A 15,826-nucleotide genomic window follows, 5' to 3' on the forward strand; every position below is an offset into this window, starting at 1 on the left:
GCACGCCCTCTGCAATGGCAATGTCCACGCGTCACATACGGTCTGCGACGTTTTCTTCTGTTATACCATACGTAGTATTTGTTTGGATATAAATGACAACTGCATATAAATTACATTGATTATTAATATTAGCATTTTATTTTGCTTTGCTTTTTATGGAACACAGGCTAAAACTACTCAGATGTGATAAAATATCTGCAGGTGTAACACTGCAAAACGATATTCGACTTTATCTGGGACGTCCAATCGCATAAGGCTCCTGTATAATGGTACAGTACATATTTTACTTATAATACCCATAATACTTGATATCGATAACAAACATATGAGTTACGCAATTATGCATTTAACTCACTGTACTTTTGTGCGCTCTGTCTTATGTAAAGTATATTGCTTATTTAGGCAGTACTGGTACAGTATGGGTGCAGTATACCATGTATCTTTGTATACAATGTATATGATATTCGCATAGCGTTCAAGTCGCCTTGCCTAGGCAGGGTATTGCCTAGAATTGGACACCAACCAATCACGAGGCACACTGGAAGAACATGGAAGCTCAGCACACATAGAGCTAGGGTGGAGACTCAAAGGGTGGAGACTCAAAGGGTGGAGATTCAAAGCCCAGTCCAAAAGGTGTGTGACAACAATGCTAACCAATGCACCACTGTGCCTCCCAATACTTATATTAATACTTATATTATCCATCCATCCATCCATTTTCCAAACCGCTTATCCTACTGGGTCGCGGGGGGTCCGGAGCCTATCCTGGAAGCAATGGGCACATGGCAGGGAACAACCCAGGATGGGGGGCCAGCCCATCGCATTCTTATATTAATAATACTGTATTATACGTTACATTTTTATGACACGTTTTTTTTTCTGGAATAATCTAATTAGAGATTAAGGGTCAGGGACCCAACCCTGAAATCACTCAGCTAACCCTGGGAGTTCAACCAGTGACCTAATCACAGACACAGCACCCTAACCCACTGAGTCACGCCACAGAAACTTAATGTTAGATCAACAGATACAATTTTGTTGTTCCTTCTTATATAGTACAATAACAATCATTAAGAAGGAAATGCAAAATAGGTATACATTACACTACATGGAGAAGGTGACATTCTGTGAGCAGATCTTAGACTACCACTCAAAAGTAGACACACCTGCTTTTAAAGCATTCCACTCTATTTCATTTATGTTATTCACCTTATAGTAAAAGGCCTCGAGGCAATGAACTAATACATAGTATTTCAACAACCAAGAGAAGTGTTAAATGTCTGAAAATTTTCTCAAATTTTAGACTCCTCAAATAACCCCCTTTGATGACAGTAGTGTGGAAGGAAAATTGGACATTGGTAGGCCCGGGAGGGGAGCATATTGGAACTGTTATGTCTTAGGCCTCAGGCAAGAAGAGATTTTTTTAATACTCTGTGTCCTCGCCTCATGATAGCAGCCTGCGGTTAGTTCCGCAGACCCTGAAGAGAGATCGGACCTTGGAGAGACAGACAGCGGAGAAGGGGGGGAAAACTGTCTGCAGGGAGGGAATCGAAGCCGCCCTAACTGGTGCACAAAGAGTTATAGTTATAAAATAGTTGCAGTAGACAATACACAATATGTTACGCGGTAGTGCAAATGCATAAGTAATTGTTACGTTAATCATACTAATCATACGTTAACCATGTATTTGCAGTGATTTAATGACAATACGTAAATGCTTTAATCATTAATCAAAGGTCAACCAAGTATTTACAGTGATTCAATGTCATATAATCAATATCTATATACATATACTACTCACAATAAGTTAGGGATATTTGGCTTTCGGGTGAAATTTATGGAAAACATAAAAAGTTCACATTACAGTGATATTATATCATGAAAGTAGGGCATTTAAGTAGAAGCATGCAGTAGTGATTTCCTCATCTCAAACAATTTATTGAAACAAAAGCCAACATCAGTGGTGAGTATACCACACCACAAAATGTCAGTGTCTCAATAACGTGTCATGTGCCCTTGAGCATCAATTACAGCTTGACGACGACGTCTCACACTGTTCACAAGTCGGCTTATAGTCTGCTGGGGAAGATGGTGGCACGTTAGGTAGTGCTTTCGTTCGGCAACTGGAGGGTTGCAGGTTCGAGCCCTGGTTCCTCCTGACCCCATCAAAGTGTCCTTGAGCAAGACACTGAACCCCAAATTGCTCCCGGTGAGCAGGTTGGCACCTTGCATGGCAGCCTCCGCCACCGGTGTGTGAATGAGTGTGTGGATGGGTGAATGTGAGGCATGAAATCTGAAGCGCTTTGAGTACTCGTAGGAGTAGAAAAGCGCTATATAAATGCAGTCCGTTTACCATTTTGCTGAGGCATGGCATCCCACTCTTCTCGAAGGGGCGGCCCTCAGGTCATTGAGGTTCTGGGGTACAGAGTTACGAGCCTCGGCACGGATACTCAGCAGATTCCATACGGTTTCTATGGAATTCAGGTCTGGAGAAAATGCAGGCCACTCCAATCGAGGTACCCCATTCTCCAGCAGCCTTTTCCTAATGATGCGACCTCAGAATTCAAGATGCTTCGGCCCTTTATCAACGGAATTGAAAACTGCCATTGTAAACTGCTTATTAGCATTTACGTCTTATTTGTATTTCATTAAATCAGTTGTGCACACAGTACTGTCCAACCTCTATGTATGGACATGTCGCTATGGTGTTTGCGCAAAATATTGCATAATGCATTATCAACTGATATTGCTAACAATTGCTAACAACTGGGGCCTGTTTAGGAAAGGATCCTAATCCTGGCTTTCGAAGCAGGTCCTTAGTATTGCTAAAAGGCTTTCTGATTTGCTGTACTGGAACACAGTTAACTCGGGTGTGACGTCATTTCCAGTTCTGACTTACAGCCTCCGAGGTAAATATGAAGTAGCATTACTCATTTATCCACCCAGCTTTGTGGGGGGGCCAGGTCATCCGTCACAACACCCCATCTCTTTGCTTGTTCACACTTAATGCATGACATTGAGGTGCACTAAGGGTTGTTGTCACAAGTGATTTTCACCAAGCGTGTCCAGACTTTTGATTGGTACTTTACATGGGTGGGAACAGATAGGAACAGATATACAGTATATATAAATAAACACATACATAGTGGTTGCACATGTATAAAAGGTGACTCGCAGTGCTGCACAGACAGGAATAAGTGAAACTGCCAGATACAAGTACCTACTGCTGAGTGTCAGGGGTGACGTAATTGTGCAAAGACAGGCAAGGAGATGTAGTGACATATTAATTGTTCAGTGTCCTGAAGGTGTACTTGAAATGGGGGTTTTTTTGTCAGCATGGATCAGAGTCGTCTGCCAAAGGCGAGCAGCTTAACAGGTAATGTGCAAGTTGGGAGGAGTCCAGGATTCTTGTTGGCACATATAGTGGTGCAGTGCATGTAGATGGAGTTGAAGGAAGTGAAGTCATTGCCAGTAATCTTAGAGGATTTGGAAATAATACACTCAGTTTATAACCTGGTCTGTTGTACAGGCTACCATGCTAGGCCAGATGAGGTTAGCATGCTTCTGTTGATGGTTATGTTGAATTACAGTGTCTTACTTTCCTGAATATATGATCAATGCTACTACGTCATTTCACAGGGCTGCAAATATATGTTCAAAGGAGTTTGAGTGAGTTTATAATGTAACGGATATTTGCTAGCCATTGATGTTGATGGAGGATTCAGTTTATTCATGAAGTTGACAATGTTCTTTGGCTGTGTTGAGTAGGTCATTAATAGATCCCTAGGTAACTGTACTGTCTGCTTCCAATCTACTACGATTCATTGTTAAGATAAGACCAGTGATGGTGGTCGTATCTTCGTGTGCATGAAGATACATTGATGGACAAAAGCATTGTGACACCAGGCCATTGCACCTACAGGAACTGATATGACATCCCATTGTAAATCCAAAGGCATCAATGTGGAGCTGGTCCCCCCCTTGCAGCTGTGAGAGCTGGCACTCTTCTGGGAAGGCTTTCCACATGTTTTTGGAGTGTTTGTGGGAATTTTGCCCATTCATCCGGAAGAGCATTTGTGAGGTCAAGCACTGATGTTGGACATGAAGGCTTGGCTCACAATTTGCATTCTAGGTCATCCCAAAGGTATTTGATGGGATGAGGTTAGGACTCCATGCGGGCAAGTCAAGATCTTCCACACCAAACTCACCCAACCAAGTCTTTACGGGCCTTGCGTTGTGCACTGGGGCAGTTATGCTGGAACAGAAAAGGGCCTTCCCCAAACTGTTCCCACAATGCAATATTGTCTTGGCATACATATACAAAATGTTATGTCATAAAAGTACCTGTGAGTGCAATGGCCAGGGGTGCCAATTATTTGGTCCCTAGTCTCTCTATGAACGCCAGATAGATGGGAGGAGTAGGCCTTCGGAATATCAAGGCATGTGTAAAGGTCGAGTTCAACAGGAAGGTCCAGGATGCCAGCAGATGGATGCAGGCAGTCGTTTTGTATTTGTTAATCTCCTAGGGTCACCTTCAGCATGTAAGCACTTAATTCTTAACCTACGCACAAACATATTGTTGTATAAGCTTTCATGGCAACATAAGCCATTAGGTGAAGGTTGTCCAGAGAACAAGGGAACGATTTGCATGCACTTGGAAGTAACATCTAACTTGTAAAGCATTGTAAAGTAGATGTTAGATCAGCAGTCCATAATTTATTCTGTAGTTACTCATCTAGATCACTTACAGAAATGTACAACTGCAGTACAGTTCTTAAATATTACAATTACCAAGTACTGCATCCAAGTGCGAAACGGCCAAAGAAGTAGGCAGAGTATGAAAACCTGCAGACCATTTTTATTAATAAATTGTTCAATTATCTGTACAGAACAAAACCAAAAAATGTTTAAGAAACAAAAATGCACAATGTTAATCTGTTACATCTCAGTAATACATGGTATAATTGGAGAGCAAAGAATAGCACATCCATGACTGTACACAAAAAAAAAAAATTACAAAACTGTTCATCATCATCATCATCATCATCATCATCTTCATTATAATAATTTCAAATTTAACTTGAGGAAGTCTCACTTTAAAACGGACAAAGACAGTAACTACTGATTTGTAGAAGGACGATGGAATTGGAAGCTGTCTGTACAACGAGTAGAGGGGGCAAACTGGTCAGTAGTGATTTTCCACTTTGGCTCCTGGTGTCATGTTGTCCTCTCCCCTCTGGAACAATTACACACACCCCCCAGTTATAGCTTGGGGTGGGAGGGGGCACAGCCCACAGAATCTGCACTCCTCCCTATTGAACAGGAGCATGTAGGATGAGACTAGAGACCCATCATTACATGCAACAGGGAAGGAAAACTCAGTCTGTGTGCCAGCATCCGGAAACCAAAAGGACCAGGAGGGAGTGGGCAGGAGAACTGGGGGGGGGGTGGTTCAATGCTTTCTAGCTGGTCAGCAAGACAAAACGTCTTCGTCACCTTTGGATGGAGTGCAGAGGGTATTTTTTTTGGTAAGGGCCTCCTGAATGGTATTGTGCCACTGATTAGGTACAGAACAAGTACAAGACTTCCTGAATGAACGTACATCAAGCACCCCTCCCCCCCAGGAGGAGGGACCTTCGTTCCCTGCCCACCTAGAAGCAGGTAGAGACTTCATAGCTATAAAGCAGCTTTACAAGCTACAATTAATGCAAACCAGACAGTTAATGCTTCCCAAAGCACAGCTCCGCTGGATCACAGGCGCCTTTGCGGTTTGAAGAAGCCCCCTTTTGCAAGCCTTAAATTCTCATAGAACCCTAGACATTATTTCCCCTAAATATAACGGGACCCTTCACACATACAACTCAGCAAAACAATGCCTCTGTGCACTTGCGTACACTGGCAATCTTTCCATTGTTTATTGATAGATTCCAGTTATTTCACAAAGTACAACTGGAGCATGTATCATCACACCCAAATTCACTTTATATAGAAAAGCCCAAATCTCCCCCCAAAAAAAACCTGTAGATCACCATGTAAGGCTTGCACAGCATGGATTAGGAGGGGCCAGTCCAAGTAACAGTCAAATATACACTTCAGTGGTGGTGAGGCCCAAGTGATACAATTGCTCAGGTAGGCTTACAAGGACAGATTTCCAGTACCGTCATGGGAATGCAAAAGGAATTGTGTACATCCAAATTCCCATTAGGATCATTGAGCATAAGATGTCATAGGGATAGGGGAGGGGTAGCGATCAAATAGATAAGAGCAGTGACCATGGGGGGGGGGGGGGGGGGGGGGGGGGCGGAGGTTCACATTCTACACAGGATGTGACATACAAAAATGTTACTGTACAGCACACTGGTCATCCAAAGCAGAAGGAGCAGTTCCGAGATGCAGGCAGGAACAGACATGCTCTGGCATCACCGTATTCTACTGGAGAAACCAGCCCTGATCCAGGAGAGCCCAGAGCTTCATGCCAAGGTTACAGAATCCTGTTACCACTCAACCGAAATGTGTCCCAAGTCGTCAAGGTGTTTGCTCGCTGATGGTTAAAGACAAGTAGGATCTCTCAGGAAGGACTACGAAACTGCTCAAACCAGAGCAGCCGGCAGTTTTCTAAATGTTCCACATCATAGCGTGTGACCCCTTCGCAAACCCTATTTAGCAGTAAAACAGGACATTGACAGGCAGAAGGTTTTTTTTTCAAAAAAAAAAAAAAAAAAAAAAAAAAGTAGCTTAAAGGCAACATGGGAACATCTAATCTCCCAATCATTAGTAAGAAATAAATAAGGCTATGGCCAGAGTTACTTTCATATGAAGAAAAAAAAAAAAAAAGTGTGCAATGATTCTGTTAGCAATCAGAAATAAGAGTACATATCCACTTGATTTGTTCCCCCCCCCCCCGCCGCCCAGCAAACTGTATTGATGACATTCTGCAAAGATAATCATGTACGATTTCCGTATGCCATTAATGGAGAAAATGGCTGATCTCTGGGAAGTCCAACACCAACAACCTCTGCCTGCTCATGATTCCAGAGGTTAGATTTCAGGGGGAAAAAAAAATAAAGTCACTCAGTAAAGAGTCAAGCACAAAGAAAAAAAAATGAAGATGAAAATCCATCTGACATTTAGAAACACAGCTAACAAGGAAAAAAAAAAAAAAAAAAAAAAATTACCTGCAGTCGAAAGGCTGAGGGAAAAAGTGCCCCCACCCCCACAACACTGGAGGAAACCCTACCCCCTCATCACACCTGATGTTCCCAGAGCCAATGATCACTGTGCCAAGCCTTTCCTTCCAGACCGCTTCGTTTTACAGCCAGCATACACCTCATCTGTGCCGAATCTGTCCAAACAGAGAGCAGGTAAGCGCCGTCTGCAGTATCCCAGAACGCTTCCGTCTGTGGGCAGGTTTCGTGCTGCCAAACTCTACTGGCTCAGTCCAGAACTGTCACATTAAAACTGGGCAGTCTCCTGGCAGTCAACAGCACACACAGATAGACACACACCTCCACCTTAACGCAATTTAAAAGAAAAAAAAATCTAAAAGCTATTCATTGAGGGGGGAGGATAATAAAAAGAAAACCCTCCTCCGGAACTTGAAAGCCCTGCCATCCTCCAAAAATATGACATTTTTGGCGCAAAATAAGGAGGAACCCCATGCAAGCCAATCATCCAAAAAAAAAAAAAACTATCAATTTTTATTCACTGCTTGTCCCATATATACTGTCTGTTGGCTAGAGAGCGTGGGAAATACACAGATGAACAGGAGGCAGCTACACGGCAGGGCCAGGAGATATGGGCGGCGACGAACCGATGATCACATTTGTGAGCAGTCTTACAGTAGCAAGGGGTGGGGGGGGGGCACAGGGGTAACCTATGGAGGCCCTCGGATGGCACAGGTGATGTGTAGCTTGTGTGTCGCCCCCATGCCCCTTGATTTGTGGTGGAGGCTGTGAGAACTCCGGAAAAGGTGGGGCGGGGGGGGGGGGGGGGGCATGGTAGGTTGGGCCTTCAGCGAGCGGCTGACTCGAGGTGGTCCCCCACCTCCCTCTACCTGTCTTTCAGCTCACGCGTGACACGTTTGGTGATGCGGCCGCACAGCAGACCCACGAGGAACAGCAGGCACACGGCCAGAGCCATCATAACGAGGATGTAGTTCTTAGAAGGCGAGAGGAGGACCTGTGCGGCCAGGTCTGAGAATCCCTCAGCGGGGGCCACCTGGGACAGGGCGGAGGAAGAACATACATCAGGCGGCGCAAATGGGCCAGGGGCACCTCCTTTTTGGGGGCCTGTTCTACACTAGCAGGTGTTAATAAAAATAAAAAAATCCAAATCTTAAGATAAGACTGCAATCGGCATCACTTCTATCTAAGGGATCACTACTAGTTTTAATGACCTTCCGCCAAAATTAAGTCGAGCATCTTGAAAAAGTAAACAGTACTGTGTGCACTAACCACTCAGGCTTTAACCTGGTGGTGTGCTTACAGAAATAGCCTTCGCAGAGGTTAAATTTATGGTTTGTGATATTTGAGAAACCGCTTTACGTTGAAGTGAAGGTTTTACACTCGTCCGATTTCACTCCTTTATTTTTGTTCGGCAGACTCTGAGCCATGTGACGCCGGAGAACTTCAGATTACAGACGCAGCTGCATGGGGCGGTACGTGCTTGTACTGTACGGTCAGAATTCAGGGTGGGGCAGGCAGCATCCGTTTTAGTGTGCGAGTCTGTGACCTGGGCTCACCTTGGCTGCGTAGCTCCACATGTCGATTCGGTCCTGGAGCCTCTTCTTGCACTCGGGCTGCAAACGAACCCTTTTATCTCCCAGGGCCTCCATTAGACAGGACATCTCTGGAGCAGAGGAAGGAAAACAAGTCAGTATGCTGGAAATGACTTGTCAGCAGCCTACAGAACGTGGGAAATTTCGTTGCCGTAATCTGATAAAATGTAAACCCATTGGCAGCGTGTCAGAGCTTTTGCGCTATATACTCACGGCGCCCTCGGCCTGGAGGGATGGCAGCACAGTGATGCTTGATGTCCAGGGCGCAGGCTGTGTGGAGGACAGGGTCCACAAAGATATCTGCCTTGCTCTCCTTCAGTATGTTCAGCACCTCCTGTAGGCGAAATGAGGCAAGTACCGTCAGTCTGGGGCATTTGCATGACAGCCGGAGATAAGAGCCGGGGATCAACGCTGATGCCATGGCAACAGCTACCCACCTTCTTACAGGGGTCGTGTTTGATCTTGAGCAGGTTAATCTTCAGACACTCCTCCACCTGTCCTGTCTGCTCCTGGGCCGCTGCCTCCTCTGCACACAGCCGGGAGATCTGACATAGAAAGGCGTCAAATGATAAATATTCCAGAGACATTCAAGGATATCAAAACACCACATTTTATCACAAGGACAACTCATCCCTTAAAGCTTGATTTAAAGGTGCGAGGACTATGGGTCAGGCCCCTAAAAATAAGCAGTCACATGCAAACTGAAGAAAATAATCTAGGGACATCTAACAGCATTACCAGAAATGATATAGGGATGGGTGCTTTCCATGTGATATCATCTTAGTATGATGAACAGGGTGTGTCTGGATAAGCAGGCTAGTCAGGGTCCAGTTAAGCCCTTCCTGCTGACTGAACTGCTACAGTATAAATGGACCTGCAGCCAGGACCCCAGGGGGTGGACTACTATAAATATAGTTCCTAGGAGCTTCTCGCACAAAAATGTTTGGTTGTCTCTGTGAACCAATCATTTTCCTTTCTGCCCTCCAATCAGATTTTACAGGAGGTGGGTCCAAGCAACAAGATGAGGAAAGACCAATCAGATGTCTTGGTCCCGCCTCCTCATTGCTTGAACCCACCCTCTCTACAATCTGATTGGTTCTCTGAACCAATATTTTTTTCCCCTTCTGCACTCCAAACATTTTTGTGCAAGTTAAACTCCCATAAGCATAAATATAAACCATCTCCAACTGCCCAAAATCAATGATACTTTGTGTCATTTATGCCATTCAATTTCGGCAGCTCACCCACCTCATCCGTACAGTGCATCTGCAGTTGTGGGTCCAGCCTGTAGTCCAGGGCAGACTCTTGCAGAATGACTCTGATCTGGTCCTCACAATCAGGAGAGAGTCGCTGCAGAGAAACAGTCAACATATACTTTACTCAAAGACCTCAACTTATCACCTACTGAAGACTTTTATGACCTTTAAACTAAAGCATATGCTGCCAAATCACAGCCTGGTTCGATCCAATGGGGGACAATGTAATCAATGAGAGGTGTCTAAACCCACTGCCAGTCTATGATCACCCCACCCACTGATAAGGGAGTCACCCTTCCTACAGGCCCAGTTTGTCCTCACCTGGTCGGCATACTTGAGTTTGAGGCATGAGATGACTTGGCCCTCCAGCTCACTATCATCAGTGGCCTTGTTCAGGACGGACTGGCAGAATTTGGGGATGTCTGCCTTGCATGCCTTGCGCAGCACAGGGTTCAGTCTGAAGTCTGGGGCATAGGGGAAGAAACTTCTAGAAAGCCCACCTTTCAAGCCATAAGCTACAATCAATTTTGAACATAAATGGTGAAAACGCTAAAGTCCATGCCCTGCTGTGCAATGGGATACAAGTTCACTTCATCCCGAAAGAGGGGTCGGTACCCGTGTTCTGGGTGATCTGTCGTTTGGTGATCATCTGCTTGCACTTGGGATCCATGAGCTCGCTGTTCTTATTCTGCTTCAAGCACTGAAGCATGCTCTTGGCATCAGAGTCTGGACAAAATCGCTGCAACACACAGAAGACACAAACTTGGTTACGGTCTGAAAACCTTGGGCCAGGTTTGCCCATTTGATTAAGGGTCAGTATGTCCTGCTTGGAATTCCAAAGCAGCAAACAGCATGGGTCTCTCTGGCAACAGCAATTACACTCCAACTTCCCCGTTATCCCCCATGTACAGGTTTTTGACGAGGGAGCCCTTACCTTGATCATCTGCTTGCACACTCTCATGAGCTGGTAATCACGCTCGGGGTCCATCATCTCCACCTCCTGCAGCTTGAAGACCTTCTGGTGGCAAATCGATGTTAACTGCTTCTTGTTCTCCTTCAAGCACTCAATCACCTGGGGGTAAGATGGAAGTAGGGAATGGGTATTTTGGAGAGAGTGTAGGGCATTCCTCCAAGCCGCCTTACACACACAGCACAGACAGTCCACCGCCCTACCTGGGCGTTGCCAAAGGCGACATTTGGGCATAGTCTTGAGATGTCCTGCTTGCAAGATTCATACAACTCTGGCTCCAGGCGGATGTCCTCCGACTAAAAAAAAAAAAAAAAAAAAAAAACAAAAAGGGATGGGGAAGATCAGGCCCTTTGGCTTCTACAGGAAGCTGAAAGAACCTGTGATGATCTCCCTCCTGTTCTCCCAGTGGCTACGCTGACCAAGACACATGTGCTTGACATCTTTATAAAACTGAAGTTTCAGCTCAGGTAGCCAACACTGAGGCATCTTCACGCAAGGAGGGAGATTTGGGACTCAAATCCAGGAACCCAGCTGGAGATTCAGGATAACTAGGACGCCAACGAGTTACAAGATGGGTACCGGATATGTAGAACAGGTGCATTAGTTTGTCCAAGCTTAATGAAATGCTTACAGCTAATCAGGGCTAGACACTTCTGTGTAGAATGAGTCCGTGTGATGGCATTCTTAAGTCCCACCAGGCTTCCCTGAAACTTACCATCTCCAGCTCCTCTACACGCAGCTGTTTACGGCACTTAAGGGCAACACGATGCTCCTTGGCATCCTGCAGAGTATCGTTGCGCACTGTGGTGCTCAAGCAGATGACTACGTCAATCCTGAGCAGAGGCAGAGAGAGAAGTGTGAATGAGGGAGACGCAGGGTGCTTCAAGCGATAGGAGGGAACACAGCGAGAGGCAACATATGGGAGAGCATTTTGAAAGGAAGCATGCTTAATGTATGGGGCTCCCAACAGCTACGATAACCAATCACCAGCCATATGGATAAATACTGAACCAATCACAGGCAGAGCTGAAAACAGCACCACCACACATGTGAAATGACGGCCACAGTCGCCAATCCCCATTCTGCACTCACTTCTTCTTAATATTGGGACACAGCTTGAGCACATCCTCCTTGCAGGCCATCTTGAACTTGTAGGAGAAGCGGAAGTCCTTCATTTGTAGCTGGCGAGTAGAGTTTCAGGTCAGTTGCGAGAAAGAGTGAGAAGCTCACCCATCTTGGAACATGGGTCTGAAGCCTGAAACACTAGAGCTTTTTAGCTTAAGTTTAAAAACCATATTTTAGTGCGAATCAGACAAAATTATTCGATATAAAAATGGTCAGATGTAATGGTTAAGGACTTCTGAAGGTCACTGGTTCCCATGCAACTGAAATCATTACATGTGCTAGTGTCAATTTAGTTCTTTGTTTCTAAATATACAATGAGGGGGGGGCTTAACAAAAGGGCACCACACAACGCCATGGCGTACCAGCTGGAAGTGAGTGACCCCCACTGCGCACTTCTCATTCATCTCCTTCTGGTGCTTGTTCAGCACCAGGCATTCCATCAGGTCACCCGAGTCAATCTGGTTGTCAGCCACCTCCTGGGGTACAGGGGGCAGAGAGTGAGTAGAGGGGAGCAGAGAATAGGCAAGCATGCTAAACCATGTTCCATAGATGAGGCAAACACGGTACGGGTGAGGCCTCAACCGTCCAGATCCGCGGCATCGTAAAGACCTGGAACAGTGATGGAACCAGTTAACGTCTCTAGAATCCCGACGTGCTGAACAATCAAAACCTTGACTTCAGGAAAAACTCATCCCACAGCATTCCAATATTGATATCAGACTCAGATTAGGCTTCCTTTTGGGGGGGGGGAGGTACCAATTCATCTTCCAACCATTTTTTAAAAGTACAGGTCAAGATGATAGGGGAACGATCCGGAATGTTGTCAGTCTAATCACAGTCCTCACATGGCAATTTAGACACAAACAATACATTCAGACAAGGAGAAAAACTCTCTCAGCCAAGAAGGGAATCGATCTTGCTACACTGGAGCGAAGGCCACTGAACAGCAACCCTAAAGCAGAGTACAGAATAAACTACTGGCCTATAGGGGAAACAAACATTTCTTATGTTGGTTAACGGCAAACTGTCAGACTGTAGACAGAATGCGTTACAGTGGAACTGAGAACCCTTTGAATTGTGCTAAATCTCAATGTATCTACCATCAATTCCAACTACCACAGACTGCATAACCGTAAATTTCGGAATCCTGGCGACTTATTTACGCACCACTGTCTGATTAGACTTTGGCTAAAGAAAAACAAGCATCACGGCAATGAATAAATGTAGCTAAAGTGAGCAGGGGAGAAATTAAACATTTCAAAGTGCACAACGGAAGATGCTTATATGATTTATTGGTACGGTCGATCAGCGCATCTTCATACAGGTCGATGTAAATCACGCTTCGAGGCTTATAGCGAGTGGCCTGTATTCTGCTGAGCAGCCAGCTAGCTTTTTGGCCACAGAAATTTCACTTCGCTTACGTGGCACTGACAAGATATTTTAGGGATTTGTAATGATACGAGTCAGACTCTCTGCTTTCACACCCACACAGCTTTCCTGGCTCAGTTTCGGCATCGCTCCCGAGTTCCTCAGTGTCTCTCACAGAGAAAACAATGAAACTCAGGCTAACACTTACGAGACTAAAGAGGTGTGAATGTTCTACCCGAAATGTGCAAGTTACACGGACTTGCATTTAGAAAGTCTTTTAACCCTGAGGCAGGATGCAGTTCACAGGATGAAAATCACAATCTCTCGACCGCGAGTCAGCAGTTCTTTGAGGCGCAGCACAGCTCAACCGGCAGAGCGGAGCTCAAAGCACGGGATAAAAACCGCATGAAGGGAGGGAAGCCTGGCCGATATTAACAAATCACACAGAAGCAAGGAGGGGCTGATCGGTGACTCACATGGCAATGGGACTGGATGACAGGCTCACAAGCTCGGATAAGCAGGGCTTCAATCTGGATGTCCTGTGGGAGGGAGAGAAATTCAGGGAGGAGCCAAAGTGGAACCGTCAGAGCCGTCTGTACTCTGTCAGACATGACAGAAGTGAAGGAAGCCGACTGTCAGATGCAAGGTCGCCTAGGTCTACTCAATTATGGGGAAAAAGCAATCCTGGTTATTCTGGTCAAATCGAGAGCACGAATATTCATCGACTTTGGAAAAATACTTTTAGAAATAACCAGGGGCGCCGCTAAGGGGGGGAAAGTTGGGACAATTCTAAGGGCCCACGCCCTTTAGGGGCCCCCAGAGATCTGAATGGGTGTGGTAGGGGGGCCCAACCTCATATTTTGTCATAGGGCCCAAAATTGCTAGCGGCGCCCCTGGAAATAACTATGTTAAAGGTGACAAAAGTGGACTTCTTTGAACTCCTAAATATAATTCAACTTAGAATAAAAGGGGCTGCAAATGGATGCATAGATATACAACAAGACAACCTGGGAGCGTCACAGCAAAGTGAAAAAGAGACATAATTGATTTAAATCTTGATTATTTGTTTTGGAAGCCAAAATCATAATTGAAGTTCGACTTATTGCGCAGCCCTAGGGTCTACCCAACAAATCACAGCACAAAGCGGTCATTTCACGCAAACCACCAAGCAGAGAACAAACAAACAGAATCTAGAGACTTCAAAAGCCCCCGGTCTATAGCTCAATCTGCACCCTCTCCTCACCTCTGATTCCAGCTCTGTCAGGTTGCCCACAATGTCTCTGCAGTCCGTGCCCAGCTCCTCAAGGTGGTCCTGAAGGCACTCGAGCTCCTAGGGAACCCCAACATACAAGCAGACCGTCTCAAACAGACTCCGGAGCATCTAGAAATCAGACCTTCATGGGAAACTGAAGAGGGATGATGTGGAGGAGGTACAGCTACAGTAACATGCTAATGCTAAAGGATTTTCCGAGCAAAAGGACATTTATTTTTATTTTTTTTGCAGAACCCGGAGCGTGGCAGCATCAGACCTCTCCCACACACCTGCCCTGCCTCGGTCTTCTCACTGCACCATTTTCCCAGATCGGTCATGCAGCGCTTCTGTAGTTCAGGGTCCAGCTTGACATCGAGGGCCCTCTGGTGCAGGATCCTCTGCACCTCCACTTTGCAGTCACGGGACAGCTGAGGACGGGAAGCCAATCAGAACATGGCGGGGACAGGCTGAGCACATTTCCCTAGATCGAGAATCACAGACAATCACGGAGAATCACCGGATGCATGCATTTCAGGAGCGCTCCTGGAACTCCACATTCTAGTTAAAAGTGCATTTCAGTCAGAATTGCAGGAGCGCACTGACCCAGCCCAATTATCGTGCACCCAATTCTGCCCTGTGGAATCAGTGTGTCAAAAGCTGTGGCATTGTACAGGATTACAGTTGCTCTGGGACCGACAAGCGCAATTAGGCCTTGTGAATCTCCACTTTCTTCAAGGCAGAATACCACTTACTAAGGTAGACTTGGAAGCCTCTGAATCCGGCTGTTAAAGTTGAGAAAACATTAGCGTTAAATGGCTCCTTAATGCAGTGTTCTTGCTCTTCCTTGCAATTAAAATATCTCATCCAACACTGTGTGCTTCTGACTGTATAGGAGACTGGAAACTGTCAGCTATGCTATAGATCTTTTACAGAATTAACAGCATCGTGAAAACCAACACCACAAACACCAAAATAATAAAATGACTCAAAACAAAACCAGATGATGGAGTTCTGGAACACCCAGTCATCATCGACGTTATACATAGCCAGGTTTCCTAATGTATACAAAACCGCTCTTC

General features: G+C 45.5%; 1 protein-coding gene and 1 long non-coding RNA gene across 4 annotated transcripts in view; one reads left to right on the forward strand and one right to left on the reverse strand.

The window, feature by feature from the left end:
- Positions 1-36: 36 nt before the first annotated feature.
- On the forward strand, positions 37-6,299 carry LOC125751353 (uncharacterized). Its single transcript, XR_007400597.1, has 2 exons — positions 37-633; positions 2,391-6,299. It is a non-coding gene; the product is annotated as an uncharacterized LOC125751353 (long non-coding RNA).
- The window catches only part of glg1b (golgi glycoprotein 1b), a 32,514-nt gene continuing 21,524 nt past the window's right edge, over positions 4,837-15,826 (reverse strand). Inside the window, exons 12-28 of one of the 3 annotated variants that reach the window (XM_049029995.1) lie at positions 15,500-15,529; positions 15,038-15,175; positions 14,739-14,825; positions 13,972-14,034; positions 12,490-12,603; positions 12,095-12,183; positions 11,718-11,835; positions 11,206-11,298; positions 10,967-11,104; positions 10,648-10,771; positions 10,354-10,496; positions 10,025-10,126; positions 9,214-9,321; positions 8,990-9,110; positions 8,741-8,847; positions 8,054-8,217; positions 4,837-7,342 (exon numbers count right to left, since the gene is read on the reverse strand). In XM_049029995.1, the coding sequence (XP_048885952.1) occupies positions 7,273-7,342; positions 8,054-8,217; positions 8,741-8,847; positions 8,990-9,110; positions 9,214-9,321; positions 10,025-10,126; positions 10,354-10,496; positions 10,648-10,771; positions 10,967-11,104; positions 11,206-11,298; positions 11,718-11,835; positions 12,095-12,183; positions 12,490-12,603; positions 13,972-14,034; positions 14,739-14,825; positions 15,038-15,175; positions 15,500-15,529 (1,809 nt within the window). In that variant the 3' untranslated portion in view covers positions 4,837-7,272. Of the gene's footprint in view, positions 8,218-8,740; positions 8,848-8,989; positions 9,111-9,213; positions 9,322-10,024; positions 10,127-10,353; positions 10,497-10,647; positions 10,772-10,966; positions 11,105-11,205; positions 11,299-11,717; positions 11,836-12,094; positions 12,184-12,489; positions 12,604-13,971; positions 14,035-14,738; positions 14,826-15,037; positions 15,176-15,499; positions 15,530-15,826 lie in introns of all 3 variants that reach the window. The other 2 variants (XM_049029997.1, XM_049029996.1) reach the window with 2 other exon arrangements.

Source organism: Brienomyrus brachyistius, chromosome 11, assembly GCF_023856365.1.
Source record: "Brienomyrus brachyistius isolate T26 chromosome 11, BBRACH_0.4, whole genome shotgun sequence".
NCBI lineage: Eukaryota > Metazoa > Chordata > Actinopteri > Osteoglossiformes > Mormyridae > Brienomyrus > Brienomyrus brachyistius.